The following is a 23,999-nucleotide window of genomic DNA, read 5'->3' as shown; positions in this document are numbered from 1 at the left end:
GCGAGCGAGCGGAGCAAGGCGGCACCATTGAGTTAAAAAATAATACTAGTACTTGCCGCCGCCGCCGCCGCGCGCCAACCCACCCGCTGCGCAGGCGTCTCGTGGACGCGGCCGCCGAACAAACAGTCATGTTTCTAACGCCGCCGCCGCCCAGTCAGTAGTCTCGGGCGTGATATGTTTACGGCAAGTTTCACTTCACAAGTGTATAGATAATTATAATCGAGGGTTGCCACAAACTTTACTAGCAACACCGATCAGCTGAGCCTGACGTCTTTGTGTCAACTGTCATACTGAAATGTTTATGTTCTTGGATTCTTGATATTATTGGGAATTACGTATTGTTTAATTTAATTATCGTGTTCGGCGCGTTTTGTAGTTCAGTATTAGCCAGGTTGCCATTGATGAATAAACTACTTATCGTTATCGGTTCCTGTGTTGAGGATTAAATAAATAATGGCAAATTTAATAAGAAACATCTGCACACGGACTCCATCGGCATCCTCCAGTTTTCATCGAGCTTTTAGTGTTTCTTCTACTAATAATAAAAATTACTCGTAAGTTTATGCGCTATTCATTATATTGCTGAGATGTGTACATAAACATGGACTGTATTAAGTTCATTTTGTGTACTTTATTTAACATTTAAGTGGGGACTATTTAGATACCTAAATAATATGTTTACTTAAGTTTTTGAAACTTTAGTTAGGGCTTTATTTTAAAGTGAGGTTTCCCTGTGCCCACAAACACATGCATTACAGTGTATGTAAAATTAGTTATAATATTTTGCATTTGAAAATAGCTTGGTAGTAAAAATAAGACAGCTTCCCAACCCTACTAATATTATAAAGGTGAAAGTTTGTGTGTATGTTTGTTACTTCTTCATGTCAAAACGGCTGAACTTTAATGAAATTTAGTATGGAGTTAGTTGACACACATAGTTGCTTTTATCTCGGAATTCCCATGGGAAAACTCAGGAACAGCTAGTAATATATAAACCTGATTTTTTGCAGATGCAAGCTGCTGGTGGTGGGTGGAGGGTCGGGCGGGTGCACCATCGCCAACAAGTTTGCAAGAAGACTTGGAAAAGATGCAGTCATAGTTGTAGAACCAAGTAAAGTAAGTTTTATAAATCTGAATTATTTAGTCAAGTCACTCTTGACTTACCTCATACCTTATTTATAGAATTTTTCAGTGATTGGGAGTTTATCTCTTTTAAATTAAACATTGCAGTAGTATTTAAGTACCTGTGTATATTGTACATATTTTATCACTATGATTCAATCTGTGAATGACCAATACTGATATGATTTATATTACTATGCCAGGAAAACAATGAAGGTATTTAGGTATATTCCATGATGACATGCATCTTTCTCACAACACTGTGTTAATAATCTGATCTGATGTCATACATATTACATAACAGTTTTTAAAATAGTTCTATGAATGTTTTATAAACACTAAAAATATATTGTTGGCCTTGATATCTGACACCATTGATCAATTGATGTTGTATTAAACCATTATAATGCCCATTATTACAGCCTGACTTTGATACTGATTAGAATAAGTACTGTACTTCATAAGTAATTTTAACTATCTAAATAGAAAGACGGGAAAACAAATACCCATCATTTATGATGTATAATTGTACATGTATAGTTTCACGTACAACTTAATACTGATTACTTCACTCAATTTGCTAAGTTAATCTCATGCCTTATCTTAAAAAAGTACTCACAGGTGGATATTTATTCTTCAGCATATCAATATTAATCAACACAAATGTATAACTACTGATTTGATACTGTGAAGGAATAGGTAAAATGTAACAATATAGTAAATAATCATAAAATAGCAATAAATTGCATTGAATAAGTTGTCATTAAATGATCACTAATTTATTTCATAATCATAATAAGCAAATGCATATTCATTGCTGGACAAAGGATGCTGGCTAGACAATGAAACAGAAACACAACATACTGACCATCTGCTGCCAGCCTTTTACACATTGTTTTATGCGTAGTTTCCATACATATCCAGCAATTTATCCCACATAATAATATACTGTTTAAACTGTAGGTACTTAAAAAGTTTTTTTTCGGCAGTAATATTCCTACTTTATTCCCAGTTTATACGTGTATGGCGACCTTATTATGGTAAACACACACATTCCTACTCTATCCCACTAAACCGTACCCCTAACACCACACCCACACCCCCAGGACCACTACTACCAGCCTCTATGGACGCTGGTCGGCGCGGGTGTCAAGCGAGTGGCGGACACCCGGCGCCCCGCCCGCAGCGTGCTGCCCGCCGCCGCCACGTGGGTCGTGGACCGCGCCGCCTGCTTACACCCTGAGAGGAATAAGCTAGTGACGGAGGAAGGCCATGAGATAGAGTATGAATATGTGGTGGTGGCCACTGGGATAGATAACGACTATGACAAGGTTGGTTTTGTACTTACTGCATGTTTGTAGGTAGTAGCTTCATATGTGGTGGTGGCCACTGGGATGGAGAACGACTATGAAAAGGTTTGTTTTGTACTTACTGCATTTTCGTAGGTTGTAGATTCATATCGGCTTCACAGGGTGGAGAAGAAAGCATTGCTTGTCTTGTTTTGGAGTCGCCACGTGGCTCGTCAAGCGCGCCGCCTGTCTCCACCCTGAGAGGAACAAGCTAGTGACGGAGGAAGGCCATGAGATAGAGTATGAGTATGTGGTGGTGGCCACTGGGATAGATAACGACTATGATAAGGTTGGTTTTGTTTTTTGTGCTAGAACATGGTACTTACATTTACGTAGTTTTGTAGGTCTGTTCATATCGTCCTTTTCCTAACTGTACCTAAGTACACATGATTAAACTGTGGTCTAGTGATAGAAGTAAGTGGTCTACACCCAGAGATCCTAGGTTCGAGACCGGGAGCAACCATCAGCAAAGTAGGTTTCTAAATAATTGTAATAAAAAAAATTGGTATGTAGTTATATGTTTCAATTTTGCAACTGCTTTTGACAAATAACTCCTCGTCTCACCAGATCCCCGGCCTCAAGCAAGCCCTCGACGACATCCACAGCGGGGTATCCACCATCTACTCGGCAGAGTACTGCGAGAAGACGTGGCGCGACCTGCAGCTGTTCACGGGCGGAGACGCCATTTTCACGTTCCCGGACACGCCGATTAAATGTCCGGGGGCGCCGCAGAAGATTGCGTATATGACTGATGCTTACTTTGAAAAGGTATACAATGTACAATACACACATAATTATGTATGATAATTGTTATACATAAAACTGGGCGGAATTTTATCAGTATACTTCCTGTCGTCAGGTAAATACTGCAGGTACCCCACATACGGACATTTTTTATTATGGGACCAGCTGTAAAATAGCGAAAAAGTGGTGTTTCATAGTAAATGCCTACAAACTCGGGCCCATCTACACTTATCTTGTCTACAACCTATCTACACTGATCCTGTCTAGGTAATTCTGCTCTAAATTTCCGACATTCGGCCCAGTGCCATTCTGTACTCTAGTATTCATCTTCTCAGCGTAAGATGTCGTTGACAAATACTACTGTCTAACTAAGTAAACCACTTCATCAAATTTTCCACACACATACCCCCACCAACCAACTTTAACATTCCCCAGAAAAACATCCGCTCCAAGGCGAACATCCACTACAACACGTTCCTGCCCGTCATCTTCGGCATCAAGAAGTACGCGGACGAACTACTCAAGGTGGCTGCGAGGAAGAACATCAGTGTCAACTACCGGACGTTGCTGACGGCGGTGCATGGGGATAGGAAGGAGGCCACGTTTGTAGTGAAGGATGCTGATGGGAAGCAGGTTTCGGTAAATACATGAGAGTTTTTTTTTGTTATTTTAGGTCTTTTGAGCGTCATGACTAGTCATGAGTCATACAGCAGTGAAAAGGAGATAATTTTATGGAAGTGCGTACGTAATCGTAGGCAGAAATGTCTTTATATAAGTTTATCAAACGAATGATTCATTACTTTTTGGATCTAATGATAATATTGGAGTTTTTACTGCTGGAGGGCGCATGTTTATGATATAAATGAAATATTTATGAAATGTTCAAATCGATTGAAACATACCGATGCGATAGCCAAAACATCCGTTTTAATACGGCCCTAACTGTGGAGCCTCTACTCATATATCCAACCAATTTTTGGTCCCCAGGAAAGCACGGTACCCTACGATCTCCTCCACGTGACGCCCGCTATGAGGACGCCGGAGTTCCTGCGCACGAACACCGCTTTAGTCGATAAGACCGGCTTCCTGGACGTGGACAAGTACAGTCTGCAGCACAAGAAGTACAAGAACATGTACGGCATAGGGGACTGCACGAATACGCCCAACAGTAAAACTGCTGCTGCTATCGGTATGTCATCTATATTACAGCTAGATTCCACGCATAGTAGCTATACAATTACTGTAGGTACATTATGTATTTCTGTATCTACTCGCAAATTACTCTCTACTAGCACACTTAATAACTATAAAAGCGCGAAAAACAACCTAATTCTAACCGACGCGAATAAAAAGAAATTAGTACGATTTGGTAACAATCCCGATACGCCAATCACAGAACTGCTTTAGGGCCGATTTTTCAATGCTCAGATAGACAGATAGATAGCGTTTATTCGACAGATAGCGAAATATTACATTTTTCAAATGACAGATAGAGCTTATTCGTCCAATAACTCACTTAACTGGAGAATAAATCTATCTGCTGCTTGAGCCGCCAGATAGGGCTTATTTGATTGATAATTTGACATTTGAGGTTATTGTAAGTTCTTTTTTGCCTTTATACCAATTCTAAACTACCGAGCGCAGAGAATAATCGTCATTTTCAATGGATATTTTCGATGATATTGATGATATAGCGATCGAAGAAGAGGCAGTAATGAACGAATATACCTATTAATCCATTTGAAAGGAAAGTCACAGTCGTCAAAACGAGGCCTGGTCACTATAGTATAGGGGATGCAAAAGAATTTCATCGCCGAAAGGCACCAGACTAGAAACATTATGTTGATTTATTTTCAATAATTAATTTTATAAAACAGGAATGTAGCAGCACTTCCTTCATAAAAAAATATTAAGGTGCATATAGTTTTTCATTTTACGATAAGTAGGTAACCTATGCTATGTATAAGTATCTAAGACATCCCTCCAGCTTGGCGGGATGATCTTCAATGTCCAGTATTGGACTGCTATAGGCTGAGGAGAAAAGAGAGAAACCATCCAGTACTTGATAATAAAACATAGGTGTTATAATTATTTCATTCAGTTTTTATTTGTTAATTCTAAATTAAGGATATGTTGAATGGTAATGCTGGAGCAAATGCCTAACACCTTTTCTTCTACATCGATAAATGGAGGTGCATTTGAGGGCCCACCTCCAGTTTTGTACATCTCCTGCCTTTGCAGGGAAGACTTCTTCTTCATTGTTTTTTTGATGCCCTCGTACTTTAACTTAAGGGTTTTCCATGAGCGGACACTTGTGGTTATACCACTGGAGTTAAAAGAAAACTCAATTTTCTTCCATGCAGTCTCCTTATCTTTATTTGTTGCAGCATCGGTCTTTTTATTTTCTATGACATGTTTGAATTTATCTACCAAACTCACTACACAGTAACTTTAGCATTATTAAAATTCGCTAAACGCTCTCTTTTTTGTGAAACCATTGTGATTCAAAAATAACAAATTTAAATATCAAAATCAAAACAACCAAACCAAACAGTCAGTGAGGCTTGTGGCTTGATTGCTCTTTGATTGACAGTGATAGTTGACACTGACAATTGAAATAGTAGTCTGTCCTGCTTTAGCACTAGTGTCTGCGCATATACTTGTTTCATCTCTCCTGAGTTCAAATAGAAAAATCGGTAAGATAGTTATCTATGGAATAAATCACAATTGATAAATGGTTTAGCAACTACCAGGCCGATAAACAGCCAAATAAAAGTATTCGTTAGATAGTTATTTGACGTTTTATCCTGGCATTGAAAAACCGGCCCTTAACCAACCAATCACAACAAAGGACGCGACAGTGGCGCCATCTACAACTTTCTCTCCCTTTCATTCCAGCGAAGCAATGCTACGTGCTCGAGCAGAATCTCCTCAAGACAATGAAGCAGGACACTCCGTATGCCTCGTACGACGGCTACGGCGCATGCCCGCTCGTGACGTCATACAACACGTGCATACTGGCAGAATTCTTGTATGACGGGGTCGTGCATGAAACGTTCCCCTTTGACCAGGTTTCCGTAAGCATTGTGTTTTAGTTAGCATTTTTTGTTTGTTGCTAGTGTGTAGTGTGCTGTTGAATTATACTGGGGAATACATTAATGGTTTTTTAAGATTGTTATCATGGAAGTAGAAAAAAACTTTTTTTCTACTTCCATCATTGTTATAAACGTTTTATACTTAGTCAAAAGAAGCTTACGTCCTCCTACATTGCCGAATGCTCTTAAAAAACAACAGATTTCCTTGTTAAATTCCGCTTGTTAAAAGCTTAATTACATTCATTACATCCGTATAACCACTCAAAATAAAATAACATTTCTGTCAACAGGCGAAAGAGAGCAGATTGGCATACTACTTGAAACGAGACATGTTTCCCTTCATCTACTGGAATGCGATGCTGAAGGGGTACTACCACGGGCCTGAGTTTGTGAGGACCTTCGCAGCTCCCTTGGCTAGGCTTGCTGGGAAAAAAGATTAATAGAGAAAAGAGATTAAAGATTAATGGGTTAAAAGATTAATTCACGTAATGAAAGTCTGTTTTTAACCGACTTCTTAAATCTCAGATACTAAATTGACAGATTCTGAAGGGTTCGTCAACAGTCGTCGATTGTCCCGCGATTAAGTGACGTATCGTTCTATTGGCGGGACCATCGACTGTTGATGAACCGTTCAGTATCTGTCAATTTAATATCTGAGATTAAAAAACAGACTTTAGTGATACATATTACCGCATAACGTACTAGTACTACTAATATAATTGTAAGTAATGTATTTAGTACTATTGTATTCTTGGTGCTACACGCCATTGCTTATTGAAAGAGGTATCAAAACCAGCTTATACTCATAATTTAAATATACGTAAAATAGAAAAGTATCTAAGCTCTTTAAATGTAGTTAAAGGTGAAGTGTTACGAATAGATATTTGTATATTTTTGTAAAACTTTTATGATTGTGAGTATCCTTTTTGCAATGTGTAAAAAATGCTTTATATTTACTGGTGATATCCATAAGAACAAAGATTTTTATTACAACTATTGTTATTATAATAATTAACAGAAATTTTATAAAGTTATGAACACATTATGACATTTTCTATGTGATTTTTTATTTATTTTAATGTTAATATAATCGGTATCTTTGTGATTTAAACCTTTTTTAATGAATATAGATACGTAATCATGTTATTTTTGTTGGTTTCTTTTAGATGATTATGATTTCAGAGGGTTTTCCTGAAGTGCATTTATCCCTTGGTTTCGAATGGAGTGTCCACGTCTTTTAAGTTTGGCCTTTAATTATTTGAGTACTGACAGCAATATTCCACTGCGTCATGCAGTCATTATGTAAAGGCTTCTTTTTATGTCTAAATTATAATGAAACAAGCATGTAAAAATAACTATTTCATTAAATAACAAACTTACGTGCCAGCGCAAATCATTTTTCAAACACGCATTAATATTTTACAAAAGCTTATTAATAATGGATGCATTTAAATGTAACATTATTTTTAAACTAATTTGTTACTGGCAAGCTAAATCTATGGCACATACATAAATTACACACTTAAACGTAACTAATTTTAAACCTTATTTAATGCAGAATACTGTTCCTTTTGCTGTCCAGTCGAGTTCCTCGCGTCTATAGCGCTCTGTCTCTTTCTCTTCAACGCAGCCTGTCTCACTCTATACCTTCTTCTCCCTCTAACGAGGTATATAGATAGAGCTATCGCTACTAGTAGTGCTACTATTATGCAGCCTCCTAATATTAGTGTTAACGAGCTGGGGTTCGATAGGAAGTTGCCTTCTCGCTCTGTCATTGGGGAAAGCTGAAAAGAGAAACAAGGAGTAAGCTAATTTATTTTGGGTTTGACTGATATGCGATACCTACTCAATAATACTATCCGCTAGAAGGTTATGGGATAAAGATAAATTCTTGACTAAAGCAGCGGTCATGTGCGAATGTTGAATTCGTGGACGAATAATTCCGAGCAATAGAGCAAGAGCGACCAAGCGGCGTAGCGCGTACCAATAGCATTTTAGCTCAATCTACCCGCGCGTCACCGCTTAAGGAAATGTAAAAAGTTTCTTCTCTATTGATCAAGATAAAAGATATTTAATATACTTACCGATTTACTATCCGGTCTTGGATTAGAGAAAAATAACTTACCGAATAACCCCCACGCTCGCCGGGGTTCATAAACTGCTCACTACAGAGCACTTCTCCCGTCCAGTTGTACCAGTGGACCAACCGCAGGCCTTGCACCGCGCGAGGCGTCTCGCATCTGAGGCAAAAATCATTATCATAAAAATAACACGCTATAAATAATATAATTACTACGACTATAACATAAAATACAGCGCGAGTGTGTTGCTTGTAACACATGTACAGAGTAGAATTTGAATTTATAGTTGGTAATACTAAAATAGCATACCATTTTTACACCTTCAAACATTGCACAATGCATTTATAATGTAAATTAAAACTGCTCTTCTTCTCTTCCCTTTCAGTATACATTGGCCCTTATAACCTGCTAATGATGTCAATTCTGAAGGCAGAAATTCTAAATTTAGAGCTGTTAAAACGTTAAATTCTTTATTAAAAATTAGATTCTATGATTGTTTCCGTAAATGTCATTTTATGCTAGCAAATTTTTTAGTTTGACAGCGTTAAAATTAGAATTTCTGCCTTCAGAATCGACATCAATGACGAACTAAAACAAAATTTCACCTTAGCTGAGCCAGCAGTCTCGACTGAGTCTTATACATCTTCGGCAGTAGCTCATCCAGGAACCACTGCAGGTGACAACCGCAGTCCCACGGGTTCCACTGCAGGTTGACTCCCTCACTCACACGCGCCCAGTCCAGGAGTGAGCGGGACAGACGCGTCAGGTTGTTGCTGCTGATGTCCAGCTGAGGGAGATAGATGGAGGATGTTTGGTGGTTCGGATGGAATCGATTGGTAAGAGTGATAGGGTGCAAGAAGGCACTGTTGGTCATATTTTACTCATTTTTCAGTACAGCGGAATGGATACCCATTGTGAGTGGCGTATGATGTAGCATTCGCACTATTTGTTGGCTAGCATTTTTTACTTAAACATAAATATATTTAAACATGAAAATTTTGTAAAAGCGTGGATTTTTTAAAAGTAAATTGGTGCTTACCATACAAACAGAAGTCCCATCAAATGCTCCTTCATGGATTTCATACAGAGAATGGCAATTTGAGAGAAACAGAGAAAAGCATGGCTCAGAATCCTCCACAGCTTTTCCAATCACATTGCTAAAAGCCTTATCCTCCACAGAAAGGAGTTTGCTCAGTTCATTCATATACAGACTCTTTACAGCCAGAATCTCTTTGAAGTAAATACTGGTTATAGGGTTGCCATCTAAACGCAACTCCTCTAAATTGGGGAAATTATGAGAGTTTAAACTCGTTGGGATTTCTTCGAGTAGGTTGTAAGAAACATCCAGGCTATATAGGTTGGGTAGTTTACTTGCAAAGTGCAACTCTGTCAGCTGGTTTCCCGCTATGTTTAACACCTGTAAAATAAACAATTGTTTATGGTATGGTCTAGTGTTTAAATGAAATTTATTTACATTTATCTTATCACAACATGTATCTCAACTCACCTCCAAATTCTCAAAATCAGAGCTATACAATTTACTGTATAATTCAGACAGTTTATTATACGATATGTCAACATAAGTTATGCCTTTAGGAAACTTAGGCCACCTTCTTAGGGTATTTTGCTTCACTATGAAAATCTGCAGTGATGGTGGCAGGGAGAAAATGAACGTTATGTTGTTCTGCCCAAGGTTCAATTCCTTTAGATTGGTGCAGGTCAGGAAAGCGTCTTCTTCTACTACCTCGATTATGTTGTTAGACAGATCTAGTAGTTCTCTGTGAAATAGCAAACAAATATAAATCACCTTTGAAGTTAATAAAGTTCGAACATTTAAAGCTGTTGGTGCACGGGTTCGGTATCGACGTGACTATATCGCTATTCATTATATCGATTTTTCGACGTCGATAACAGACCCGTGAAGCAACCGCAGGCCTAAACAATAATAGGTACTTACAAAGAATTATTCACCGGAAACGAGTCCTTGATAACCGATCGAATCCTATTCCCATTCAAACTCAGCCTCTTCACCGCACTCAGCGTATCCACGTCCGATTTCTGCAGCAGCAGATCGTAAATGCCATTCTTACTCAAGTCTAAATCCTCCAAAGCTTTCATTGGCTGCAGGGCATCTACGGGTATCTTCTTAAGCAGGTTACTTTGTAAGTTAAACCTTTTGACGTTGTGTAAAGATTTGAAATCCAGCGGGTTGAAGCTTGTTAGCTTATTGTATGAGATGTCCAGTTCTTGCAGGTTTGGTATGTTGGTGAATAGGTCGGGTGTGACCTCCGTGAGGTCATTCTGTGCGAAGGAGAGTTTCCTCAAGTTTGGGACATCTGTGAAAGGGTCCGGCCAGTACGCTTTGATCGCGTTGTTGTTAAATTTCAGTGACTCTACTTGACTGTTTGCTGGTAGCCTGTGGATTAGGAAAAATATAGGTAGGTACTTAGTAGGTACTTTAGGTTTTTTCTGACTAGGCTGGTATTGGTATACCTACTGTTTCTCAATTGTATAAAACTGAAAATCCCGGTATAGTTAGATAGTAACGCGGTCAGCATCATAGCCTTACACTTTTGAACTTCTTAAAAACCGTCAATGTTTGAATTAATTCAATGCTGAATGTAATAAGAAAGTACGATACGAGTATAAAGGAATACAACCATAAAATAATTAAGGTCACGCACGATTGTTCAAGATCAAAGTTAAGGGCGCAATCGTTATCAGCTAGATCTAGGTCAACACTGCAAGACTGAATGCTGTGAAACTTCAGATAACGGTTGATGCACTAGTATCACCCACCCACCTCTATTAAAATCTTCGACTTAGTAACCAATAGATCCGTTATTGATTTGATTAAAACAATATAGATAGGTATACTTATAGCATAAGTTGTGCATACCTACAATACTTTAAACCTGACTCATTTCCTGTCTTATGACTTTATGACAAAAGTGTAAATTGATGAACATCAAGTTGATTGATGGGGCTGAATAGATGAAAATTTTATCGCAGATTTAAGATTCCTGAATAATGTACCAAGGACTACAACTTGATAGTCACAATGAATGCTTCCAGCATCTTTTTTATTGAAATTAGAGTGGTATAACATAAGGCTCAAATATAGGTATATGGTATAACGCCCGCAGATAAATAAACAATGTGAATATGGCGGACGGAATCCCTTTCTTTATCTACGGGAAAAAATACGATTATGTACGTCTCACCCTCTCAAATAATAAATATTGAATACTTCATTAGGTACATAATGCATAGTGATCTGACTGACCCTTTTATACCAACTATCAATATTGTACCAAATAAAAAGTAAACAATACTATCTTTCCTTGGATGTATTGCGCAAAACTATTGATAAGAGCTTACTCACTCAATACAGTGAGTATCTACTTAACTATCTTCTATTTAACTGTACAAGAACAGAAAATATTTACTTACTTTCCCAGAGTTGAGAGGCCAAGTCCTTCGAATGTGGCTGAAATCTTCAGTGCATTAGGGTTGTCAGGCCACTCTATCTTGTCCAAATCCGGCAAATTTTCTATCCGATCCAACTCCGAGCACTGTATGTTGAGCACCAAATGCGTTGCATCCTCGTTAGGGATCTCGCTGCATGTGCAATAATCACACACTCTTATATTCTTCCTTGCTTGCTCAGTCACTACATCCTGGCCACTTATAATGTTTACAAAGAGAAGAAAAAACACAACATTTTTTATTTTGTCTATGATTATTCCGCGCATGGTTGCCGCCTTCACATTATACACTGATGGTAGATTAAATGAGGTAACGCGATAACACTCATATTGGTATCTTATCTAGGACTATCTGTTTGCGCTGAAAATGATGCGTCACAATCACAAAGGTAGATTAGTTTGTGTGGAATTTATAATTTATGACTAAAGCCCTTTCATAGGCTATTTGCATTGGCTGTGGCCCGGATTATTTTGCGAGGATGCCGTTAAATTTATAACCATTAGTTACTCAGGTACACTTTAATGTGAACAACACAGAAAAACGGCCACATTCTTAACTACAAAAACCAACCCTCCCACTCAGTCTTTGAAATCACTAATGAAAACTATCCTGATTGTAAACAATACTTGTGTGCCGTATACATTATGCTACCGACGATAGCAACACAATGAAATGGTAAAAGGCTCGCTGGCAGTTACTTTATCACTGCGGAATTTCTAATTAGGGTACAATGACAGACTCATAATCCATAACACTAATGTAGTTATGCATCACGCTTAATTTGTAAGTCATAAGAGCCATATTTCACGTCTGTACCGTTAAAGGCGCGTGTTTAAACCTGAGCTCATTGTAGCGTGCCAAATGTATAGTTGCCGCTTCGTTAGGGCCCATTTAAGCATATTTAATCCTCTTAATATGTCTGGTACTTAATAACATTAAGGAGTCATGTACTTTGTAAGTCAATTACCTACCATTGACTCTAGACTAGATCAATAGATTTCGCATCATCATCATCACTCAAACAAGTAAGACTTAATTAAAATCATTCCGTAAATTCTAGTTAGATTATTTACTTCTTTTTTTAAAATACCATACACTTTTATTGCCTAAAATGTCAGAACGGTTCACCAACTACACATAAGAGCCTATTGACCAAATCCATATTTACACATTTCACAACACAACAAACACTAACCACAGAACAGTCCTGCGATCACTAAAGCGTATCGCATCATATAGAATCTCTCGTCTCGGCTAGATGATTCCAGCTCCTTGGCCAATAAAGTGCAGGATACGCGGCGAGCAGATTAACTGTAAATGTTCATCAAATACACCCACTGCCAATAACAAACCCATTAGACGCACGGTATGTGTTCTCAAGCACATAAAGCTATTGGATTCGTACTTGTGAATCTTGTGCTATGAGTACCTACAATAGAGGTCGAGAACACAGTTTCCCGTAAAAGTTATTCGAGTAATCATTAAATCATAATCATGTTTACTAGTTTGATCGACTTTGAAAGAAAGAAAATTGTTATTATTGATCTGTATAAATATTTTTCTAAATTTTTGAAATTGTTTTATTACTTAAACGAGTGTATTTAATAATAAAAAATATACGCAATTAAATTTATTTAAAATTATTTTATTAAATAACAAATTCAATTTTTAACAACGTGTATAGCTTTCTAAAACGGATATAATAATAAAATATTACTTATAATATGTACCTACTTACTTATAAATGCATTGATTCATTAGATCATACTTAGTACAGTATACGATATTGCTTATTTAGAATGGGAATTTTCGTAACTTAATACTTACATATAACATTAAATAAGTACATAAAGCGCCTATAAATCGAAATCAAACCCTGCTATTATATATTTGTTTCCCAGCATTCATTTATCATATCCATATTTTCAGTCAATATCAAGATAGACTAAATTATTGCTTTCTAAATTATCCAAAATATAGCAGATTAATTATTCTACAATTTACGTATGACTAGCTATGAACTATTACAATAATGGAAGCCTTTTTTAGTATAACTGGTTTAAATTCACGTAATATATATTTTCTCATATCAGTCCATACATACATCATTATAAAATCTAGAACTTACTTTGAAAGTTATACAAGTTGTATTTTTAATAACAATTCAAGTAGGTACATAGCTTTCAAAGATATCTGATGATGGCAAGATCCTAGCTTCCGCTACACGGGTTCGTTATCGACATAGACAAACAACACTATATCGCGATTCGTCATAAATAGTGGGCTGTGATTGGTGGAACGCGCGTTAAACAAGTTTATCGACGTCGATAACAAACTCTGGCAGCTGATATTTAAGTATAATATGGACTATTTTACCTTACGTCGGCGTCATAGCGCATCGTTCTCCTTCAGTAGAAAGTGTCCGATCAGTCTCTTCTGCACATCCGTCACTCCGCCGTAGATCTGGGTGCCTCGAGAGTCCCTGCAGAAACACAAATGTGGGCTTATTATTATGATAGAGACCATTTAATTTTATTTTATTAAATATATAGAATCACATCTCAAATAACTGTTCAGCATTTTTCACATATGTATGACTTGATATAAATCTCAGAGACAGTTTCCACTGGTTATTTTCTCACGTCTCGATGAATGTGGCCTTACCCTTCGCTGAATGAGCCGCTAATTTGCCGCATTTTAGGTCCCAAGTTTTTTTATCTTCACTTTTTCCCAAATCTCTTTTCGTAAGTGTACATTATACATAGGTACACACTCAAAAATACATACCTAAAGTGTCTCTCGGCATCGTACTCTGTGGACAGTCCCTTCCCGCCCATGATCTGCACGCAGTGGTCGGCGACCGTGAGTGCGTTCCGCCCGGCCACGTACTTCGCCATCGCACTGTTCTTAGTGCTGAGCTCTGTGGCCGCCCTGTACGTGAGCAGGCGGGAGGTTTCGACTAATACTGACATTTCGGTTAGACGGTCCTGTGGGAGAGAGGGGTTGTGTTATGAGGAAGTTCGGAAGGAATTGAAAACACGTTGGCTCTTAATTAGTGATCGGCCGGAAGGCAGCGGAATATACTTAACAATATTAACAAGAATTTTAACGGAAACTCGGATTAATGGTGCTTTAGATTTTGCTCATACAGCCACTACTGGCTTAGCTTCCTACGCTACGTTTGCCTGTTCATGGAATCCACGGTTAACACATCTCGGAAAATATTACGAAACACCTATTCATATAATTATAATTTATCGTAAAATGTTTTACTTACAATGACAGAGGGCAGCTTAGTTAGCGGTTTGCCAAATGCGACCCGCTGCTTGGCGTAGTCTATGGCCGTGTCTAGTGCAGACTGCGCGATACCTAGAACGAAATATAATATCATTTTTACGTGATTTTAACACATTTTCTTGATAAATTTTTGATTGACATTCTTATGTCTGATAAATAAAGATAGTTTTCCCTTAAAACGAAAAAAATACAGATAAAATGTATGTATTTGAGAGCTGTCATAGGGCTGTATACATGTAGGTATGATGTCTATTCTGAAGGCAGAAATTCTAAATTTAGAGCTGTCAAAACCTTAATTTCTTTGTTTAAAATTTGACTCTATGATTGTTTCTATAAATGTGTTTTTATGCTAGCAATTTTTTTAGTTTGACAGCGTTATAATTAGAATTTCTGCCTTCAGAATCGACATCATTGCTCACGATTGTAATCCCCGAAGGGGTAGTCGAGGTGACTCGCAAGCGCCCGCTTTTCGCTGTACATTTGTACTCACATGATAATTATGTCGCGAGCCGTATCGCCGTTTTTTGAATGAGTACAATGCACTGGAGCTGTCGGGTAAGTGGGCAACCCGACTGTCAGATGTTATCAAGCTGCCCGAAGGCCTCTGACTAGGCTTAACGACTGCTGCCGAAGCAGCAACCGGGACCCACGGTTTAACAATTAACATGCAGTCCGAAGCACGGTCATAGGACTAATTCTATATTTTACAACGTGTACGTGCGTACCTGTGGCGTGCGCGGCGATGCCGATGCGCGCCTGGTCGAGCTGCGCCATGGCGGTGCGGAACCCCTCGCCCGGCGCGCCCACCGTGTAGGAGCGGGGGATGCGCTCTGTAGGGTGACGTCACATGCCGTGGCAGCCCTAGACACAATACTACAGTGTACACGTGGCTAGTACCTGTGGCGTGCGCGGCGATGCCGATGCGCGCCTGGTCGAGCTGCGCCATGGCGGTGCGGAACCCCTCGCCCGGCGCGCCCACCGTGTAGGAGCGGGGGATGCGCTCTGTAGGGTGACGTCACATGCTGGACACAAGGTTCTACCTTTTTTGGCATAAGATTTATTTGCCTAATCTCGTATTGCATAGTAACGTTTGGTCAAAGTCTCGTTACGCCGAAAATCGTATGGCATAAATCTCGTTTAGTAAAAAGTTATTTCGCATAACATTGTTTAGCCTAATAATGGTATTGCCAAATCTTGAATAGCCTAATAATGCTATGGCATAGGTTTATAGGTACAAAGAAATAATATTCGTTTGGCTTTAACTTTGACGGAGCGTCTCCCTACATAGCGCAAACTGGTGCCTTGTATTGTTTCCGCTGTTTGGAAAACGCTCCGCTCCGCTTCGCTGCGCTCCGCTTTGGTTTTGATGAACATGTGCACCTAACACGCTCCTCCTCGCTTTGCTCGTCGTCGCACCTATTTTTAGGTTTCGATCCCATGGGGTTTGTAATAATTATATTGGTCTTTAACTTTCGATTTTTTGATCATACAATATCGTGATTTACGGGATGTAGGAGAAAAATACCACAATTTGTACATTTACTACATACATAATATATTATTTATTAAGATAACATTAGGAGAAACAAGATTATACATAGGTATAGACGAACATAAATTTGAGCAAACGAAACTTAGGTGTTTAAAGATTGTGCCTAAAGAGTTTTAGACGAAACGAGCCTTATGCCTCATAAGTCTTGGCAAAGTGATGGTTCGGCCAAAAAAGTTTAGACCATACGAGTTATGCGAAATGAGTTTTGGTCAATAAAGATTATGCGAGATGAGCGGAACCCTGGACACAACACTACAGTGTACACGTGGCTAGCAGTACCTGTGGCGTGGACACAATACTACAGTGTACACGTGGCTAGTACCTGTGGCGTGGACACAACACTACAGTGTACATGTGGCTAGTACCTGTGGCGTGCGCGGCGATGCCGATGTGAGGTCACATGCCGTGGCATTACTTTTTGGAAAACGCTTATGAAGAGAAGTTATGATACATTTTTTTATGTTGGGAACGCAAGACAGACGCAGTACATTGTCTTTCAAGAGTAGGGGTACTGGACACAATACTACAGTGTACACGTGGCTAGTACCTGTGGCGTGCGCGGCGATGCCGATGCGCGCCTGGTCGAGCTGCGCCATGGCGGTGCGGAACCCCTCGCCCGGCGCGCCCACCGTGTAGGAGCGGGGGCTGCGCTCTGTAGGGTGACGTCACATGCCGTGGCAGCCCCGGACACAACACTACAGTGTACTATCGGGGAATCGGCCGGTTGCCTACCTTAAAGGTTAGAACCGCTTGCAGCTACCTGCCGCACCCACACATACACGCGCTCGACCAATGACTAATGAGGTAACAAAGACAAAACCAAAAAAACACTCTTTTGACAGTAAAAAAATATATACAGGGTCAAAAATCGCGAAAAAAATATCGTTCTCCATAGTAAAAAGTCACGTGACCAACTAAGTTTCTATGGAAAATGATACATTTTTTTCACGAATTTTGAAATTCTGATTTCAGTTTCGGGCTTAGATATAACGGCGCGCCCACCATGTAGGGGCGGGGGATGCGCTCTGTAGGGTGACGTCACATGCCGTGGCAGCCCCGGACACAATACTACAGTGTACATGCGGGTAGTAGTGCCTGTGGTGTGGACACAACACTACAGTGTACATGTGGCTATTCTTGGACCAACAGAGCGCCTATCTCAGCTATTTCAACATCCAGGCTTGCTGCTCCAGTTCACTCGGGAGCTAGGCTGGCTGAGCTGAAATTAAGGGTCAAACAAAGGTTCCACTCGAGAGAGCCACGTACACGAACTTGACCCCCTCTCAGAATAGAATAGAATAGAATGTAGCTAGTAGTACCTACCTGTGGCGTGCGCGGCGATGCCGATGCGCGCCTGGTCGAGCTGCGCCATGGCGGTGCGGAACCCCTCGCCCGGCGCGCCCACCGTGTAGGAGCGGGGGCCGCGCTCTGTAGGGTGACGTCACATGCCGTGGCAGCCCTAGACACAACACTACAGTGTACACGTGGCTAGTACCTGTGGCGTGGACACAACACTACAGTGGACACGTGGCTAGTACCTGTGGCGTGCGCGGCGATGCCGATGCGCGCCTGGTCGAGCTGCGCCATGGCGGTGCGGAACCCCTCGCCCGGCGCGCCCACCGTGTAGGAGCGGGGCCGCGCTCTGTAGGGTGACGTCACATGCCGTGGCAGCCCTAGACACAATACTACAGTGTACACGTGGCTAGTACCTGTGGCGTGGACACAACACTACAGTGTACACGTGGCTAGTAGTACCTGTGGCGTGGACACAACACTACAGTGTACACGTGGCTAGTACCTGTGGCGTGGACACAACACTACAGTGTACACGTGGCTAGTACCTGTGGCGTGGACACAACACTACAGTGTACACGTGGCTAGTACCTGTGGCGTGGACACAACACTACAGTGTACACGTGGCTAGTACCTGTGGCGTGGACACAACACTACAGTGTACACGTGGCTAGTACCTGTGGCGTGGACACACTACTACAGTGTACACGTGGCTGGCAGTACCTGTGGCCTGGACACAACACTACAGTGTACACGTGGCTAGTACCTGTGGCGTGGACACAATACTACAGTGTACACGTGGCTAGTACCTGTGGCGTGCGCGGCGATGCCGATGCGCGCCTGGTCGAGCTGCGCCATGGCGGTGCGGAACCCCTCGCCCGGCGCGCCCACCATGTAGGAGCGGGGGATGCGAACGTTCTGCAGGTTCAAGTCGCATGCTGTTGCCGCCCTGAGGAATTATATAACAATGTAGGTACCATTCAAAACAAGTCATTAGTCGATTTACCAACAACAAATAGTTTCTGAAAGCCGCATCTAAATCGGTTCATTTAAACGAAAGATAATCGCGCAGAAACCTAAATATTATACATCCTGTATGTATAATATTTAGGTTTCCAAATAAGAACTTCCTTTTAAAAACCGGTTTTAGGCCCTCGGAGGTGCGAGGTGATGCATATATTTATTAATTTTTTTATTGCACATATAATAGATAAAGAGTAGTAATCTTTTCGTCTGTTGTTTCATTGATGAGGACATTGAGATGTGTAGGTACAAACCTGATGCCCATGATGGGTTGTTTCCTTCCTCTGAACACTCCTTCAGCGTCGAGAGGAACAAGGAAACCTAAAAATTTACAAATATATTACTTAATGCTTCATAGCTTACTCAGATTTAAAAACTAACGTTTTAAACTATACATGCAGCCCATGCAAGGTGTGAATTGGAAGGGACGACATGCAGTTGCAACAGAAGCTGTTTATCGAATTATTTGTTAGTGGGTTATTCCGTAAATGGGTGAAATCGCCAAAATTTGTACATTTTTTGTCCATTTCTCTTGGTTGCACTAAAACCTACTAAATGAGAAAAATATAACAACTTCACATAGAAAATTTTGGTAAATCCTATTAGTAGAATAAGTAACGTATTAAATTATTTGTATTTTATCATATTTTGTACAGTGGTTATTGAAATTTACATAAATTGAAATCTTAATAAAAATATCATATTTCTTTGTTATGCTCTTTGTAACAGTATTTTTTTGTATAAAATAGTATTAAATCTAAATTATTTTACTGGCATCACCACGAGCAAAAGTTTTTTTAGAAGTGGCGTTAGTGTCGCGTCTCCGCCATTTTGTTTGTAGTCGTTATCGAAGTTATAGTGAACTCGGAAGAAAAAAGACTTTTCAGTGTTCCTCTTTGTAACAACCGACAAATTAAGTTAAAGGAAAGTATTTACAAAGTAATTCCTGCACGTAAAATCATAATTTCAGTAATTATGACAATTTGTCGATGGGTTATTCCGTATTTGATAGTCACGTTTATTAACGTTATCGATCGGTGCGCGAATCAAGATCTTATACAAATTCCCTGAACCGCCTATCGAATTACATATCGACAAGACAGTATCAAAATTATTATCGTAATACGTCATTACTATATCTATGTCCACCCAACCCGCACTAGGCCAGCGTAGACTAGACATAAATAAAACCCTTCCTTCATTATGAGGAGACCCGAGCCACAGCAGTGGGGACATCATCATTAATATCTACGAAATTTATGCTACAACCGCATGTCATCTTTTGCGCTTTTAGGACTCACACGGGCCACTAGCCACAACCACAAAAGGCCGCCACTGGCATATTGCCTGTAATTTTCGTACATTTTATATGGACTCGCCATACACAGTGGACGCCGGTGGCGGCCACAAATCGTTTCTCTACAAAAGCTTCTCGTGGCGGCATCTGTGGCTGTGGCCGGTGGCCCGTATGGGGCGACACTTAAAAAGCCCGACGTGAACTCACAAGTGATCCCCTTATGTTTCAACTCAGGGTCGACGGTGGCGAACACGACGGTGCCCCACGCCTCGATGCACGAGGTCACCCAGCTCTTGGTGCCGTTGAGGACCCAGAAGTCACCATCCTCGCGAGCGATGGTACTGATGCTGGCCACGTCGCTGCCCGCTCCTGGAGTAAGGTTGAGTTATTAGTTCCTCGGGGTCACTCTCTAAGACGAAAAACTAAGTTGTTAATTCACTGACGTGTGTATCGTCAGTGTATAGTAGAGTACATAAAACTGTAATAAAATAGAGTGAATGTTTTCTGACTAAATGATAGGATAGGACTTGTGACTTGAGTTATGAAGGGTCAACAACACTACATTCGTGACATAATCAAACTACATGACTAACCCCCCGTTCCCACTGGGCGACACTGTCGGGCCGATTTTTTATCGTATGTCGTAATGGCGGAAAATTTTATATGAAGCTGTTCACACTTGTCCGACACGCTTTACATAGAAAATGCACATCCGATAAAAATCGGCCCGACCATGTCATCTAGTGGGAACAGGGGGTTACTAGTCAAGTACTGGCCTCACATTTCTAGATAATTATTTTTTTACCCCCTTCATTAAGAGGTTTACAGTACAATAAATGTTGGTAGGTATTATAGAGATAAAAAATATCACTTTACGATTCCATTATCTTATCATCTTTACAAGTGCTTTCATTGTTTGTTTGTTTTTAGATATGACTGATAAACTGATATTGATATGAGTGACTTAACCTGACCTCTGATTTGAGTATTTTAATGAAGTCTTCCTTTAGGTAACCATACCCCTGACCCAGTTAACATCTTATCTCATCAGTAGAAACGACAGGCAAAAAAAAAAAATCAGCTTCAGGTTGCTTGGTTTATTACCATATCATGAAATATATTCTTATGTAAGTTTTTAGATAGCAGAAGGAATATGGCCCAGTGTAGTCACCAAACTAACAATACAATACTATACTTTTTCTCCAAATATTTTTAGCAATTTTTCATGATTTTTGGAAGTTAAAAACCCAAGATCACATTTGCAATATTTAACCTCTATTACACATCACAATCATGACTCACCAGGCTCACTCAAGGCGAAGCAGCCAAGCTTTCCCGTCACATAATCCTTCAAGAACAGCTCCTTCTGCTCCTCAGTCCCTCGTTCATTCACCAGGTTCACGTACAGGAAGTTGTGTATGGAGGCGATCATGCCGGTGCTGGCGCAACCTCGGGACAGCTCCTCCACCGCTATGGCCAGGGACAGGTAGTCCAGTTGCAGTCCTCCGAGGTCTTTGCTGACAGTCGCGCCCATCAGGCCGAGGTCTGTCAGCTTCTTTATCTGGAAGATTGTGAAGGTTTTGAGTAAATAGTTTCTATGGAAGTTTTTTTTTTTTTTTTTTTTTCATATTTTGTTTGCCAACTTGCAATCGGTTTAATATAACCATAAGCAGTTTATTTCATTGTTTATTTGGCTTTGCAGGCATACCCTCCCATTGTCAGGTTGCCTTCTTAATGTATTATAGGTCTATGTTATCCCAGATATTTTTTCTTTTTAGTCTTCTGGTGGGTACATTACTGGTAAGGTCAGTGGCCAGTTTGTTTGGGTGATTTACAATCCTGTCTCGGTAGGTTCTTGTAAGTTTTGCAACCTCCTCTCTCACGGTAGGCATTTTTAAATATTCATGCACCTTCTATGGAAGTAAGTTTGTTGGTTGATAAAGTGGCATAGATAAATTAATTATTCAACTTAGTTGTTTTAAATGTAGCTTGATAGTTACATAATATTTAAGCTCTTCAAGTTTTTCTGAGAAATAGCACAAGGAAAGCTTATAGATGATTATATCCTCCATGGTAATGATAAGCAGATTATATTCATTTTGTCATAAACAAAATGATAACTGGATATTTAATTTGAAGGAATTTTATTATTTATAAGGTCAACTACCTTAAAGTTACAATATAGCTTCAATGCAGTTCCTGCTTTTAAAGCTAACTCTTATAACGACTGAACTAGTTTTTTGACTTGATACAATAAGCATAGCAAGTGCCGAATATACTTATTGTTTTAAGGCAGTCATAAAACCTAACTAGCAAAGAGTAATAATAGCCAACTGAATAAAAAAACATAACTACATTTTTTTAAAATTTGAACTGTCTTTTCCATCAGATTGACCAAGCAGTTAAGAAGTTAGTGGGACTTACCTCTTCAGTAGGGAACAATCCATCTTTGTCCAGCTTGGAGGCTTTGGGCTTGAGGTGGGTCTCGGCGAAGTTCCTGCACAACTCCTGGATATAGCACTGTTGCTCCGAGAGCTGGACGGTGAAGCTGCGGCATAGCGGGGCCAGCTGCTTCAGTGTGCTGGCTGACTGTACTGAGTGTCAAGGATTATAATTTGTTTTATGTGTTACATAATAGTCCTTCACCTTATATTTTTTTGTTGGAGGACACACAGTTTTGTTAACCTTTGTATTTTTACTTTGCACTAAACTTATACTATGTGTGTGGATGTTAACAAATTTAATGATGTGTGAGGTATCATACATAATAATATTGCACTAGACACTTATACTTACGAATAATTAAAGCCATTTAAGTAATCTATAAAAATAAGAACTAATAAATTGAGATTGTATGGTAGGTATAGTAGGAGATGAAGATGACTTACAGATAAAGTGAGAAGACTTCAGGAGAGCGCCGGCAGCCATGGTTGAGCAATATACGATAACTACTGCTTGTGATTACACTGCGTACGCCGAAAAGACTGCAGAGAACACAGAGTTGTCACCAAATACGATAATATGTGATAATATTCCAAGGTCACTGCATAAGGTGATAAATTAACGAATACAACTGTGTCGTTTCGTGTGAGGCATAGCCGGCCTGTGGAGTTATGAAAATTATGAAATCGCGAATTAACTTTACACGACACGAAAATTTGTCAAAGATATAGAAGCTGGGTATGTTTCAGTAGGTAATATAATCAACAAACCGATGGTAATAGCAAGAAAAGTATTTTTCAAAAGTACTAACTTTTTGTCAACTTTTTGTAAACAAAAACTTGACAGTCGATCGGGATCGGGGAAAAACAAGATGACAGATGACTGAAGGAAAGGAAGGATCTATGAAAACTGCACTGTGCCCGGTTTTCGAACGCACCACATTGTCACAGAATACTTTGAAATCTATTTGTTTTGACGTTCAATCAATCATTCAATCAAGTCAACTATAATAGAGTCACTAGATCATGTTTTCCTGAATTGCCCCATTTTTGGTTTAGATTCATTATATCCATAACTATATAAAATCAAAGTTCCTCTTCCAATAAACTTTCATCAGTTGTTATTAAATTTTCATGACCCTAATTTTATCATCGCTATTAGTAAATTCATTGTTAACAACAAAATCAAGTTATAACTCCATTCCTCAAATAGTAG

The 23,999-nt window shown here is 39.7% G+C and overlaps 3 protein-coding genes across 5 annotated transcripts; 1 reads left to right on the top strand and 2 right to left on the bottom strand.

The window, feature by feature from the left end:
* Positions 1-309: 309 nt before the first annotated feature.
* LOC105395554 (sulfide:quinone oxidoreductase, mitochondrial) lies at positions 310-7,456 on the top strand. 3 transcript variants are annotated; one of them, XM_048626674.1, is made up of 9 exons: positions 312-554; positions 1,011-1,116; positions 2,229-2,453; positions 3,039-3,239; positions 3,651-3,854; positions 4,203-4,404; positions 6,114-6,292; positions 6,601-6,745; positions 6,786-7,456. In XM_048626674.1, the coding sequence occupies exons 1-9, from the start codon at positions 454-456 to the stop codon at positions 6,788-6,790; spliced, it is 1,368 nt and encodes a 455-aa protein (XP_048482631.1). In that variant the 5' UTR covers positions 312-453; the 3' UTR covers positions 6,791-7,456. The 3 variants fall into 3 exon arrangements, with proteins under 3 accessions (XP_048482632.1, XP_048482631.1, XP_048482630.1); XM_048626675.1 differs by having other exon boundaries at positions 310-554; positions 6,114-6,286; positions 6,601-7,456; XM_048626673.1 differs by having other exon boundaries at positions 6,601-7,456.
* A 200-nt stretch (positions 7,457-7,656) lies between these two features.
* Positions 7,657-12,312, bottom strand: LOC105395553 (carboxypeptidase N subunit 2). Its single transcript, XM_011567505.3, has 7 exons — positions 11,845-12,312; positions 10,349-10,807; positions 9,899-10,169; positions 9,431-9,808; positions 8,997-9,178; positions 8,436-8,550; positions 7,657-8,094 (listed from the first exon to the last, which is right to left on the bottom strand). The coding sequence occupies exons 1-7, from the start codon at positions 12,144-12,146 to the stop codon at positions 7,849-7,851; spliced, it is 1,953 nt and encodes a 650-aa protein (XP_011565807.3). The 5' UTR covers positions 12,147-12,312; the 3' UTR covers positions 7,657-7,848.
* Positions 12,313-13,509: 1,197 nt separating this feature from the next.
* On the bottom strand, positions 13,510-23,632 carry LOC105395551 (short-chain specific acyl-CoA dehydrogenase, mitochondrial). The gene is made up of 9 exons (XM_038108915.2): positions 23,231-23,632; positions 22,767-22,936; positions 21,645-21,903; positions 20,550-20,711; positions 19,300-19,366; positions 18,832-18,971; positions 15,158-15,249; positions 14,668-14,867; positions 13,510-14,362 (listed from the first exon to the last, which is right to left on the bottom strand). The coding sequence occupies exons 1-9, from the start codon at positions 23,268-23,270 to the stop codon at positions 14,269-14,271; spliced, it is 1,224 nt and encodes a 407-aa protein (XP_037964843.2). The 5' UTR covers positions 23,271-23,632; the 3' UTR covers positions 13,510-14,268.
* Positions 23,633-23,999: the final 367 nt, after the last annotated feature.

This window comes from Plutella xylostella, chromosome 17 (genome assembly GCF_932276165.1).
Source record: "Plutella xylostella chromosome 17, ilPluXylo3.1, whole genome shotgun sequence".
NCBI lineage: Eukaryota > Metazoa > Arthropoda > Insecta > Lepidoptera > Plutellidae > Plutella > Plutella xylostella.
Note: the sequence above shows the minus strand (reverse complement) of the source record. Positions and strands in the feature narration are given on the sequence as shown.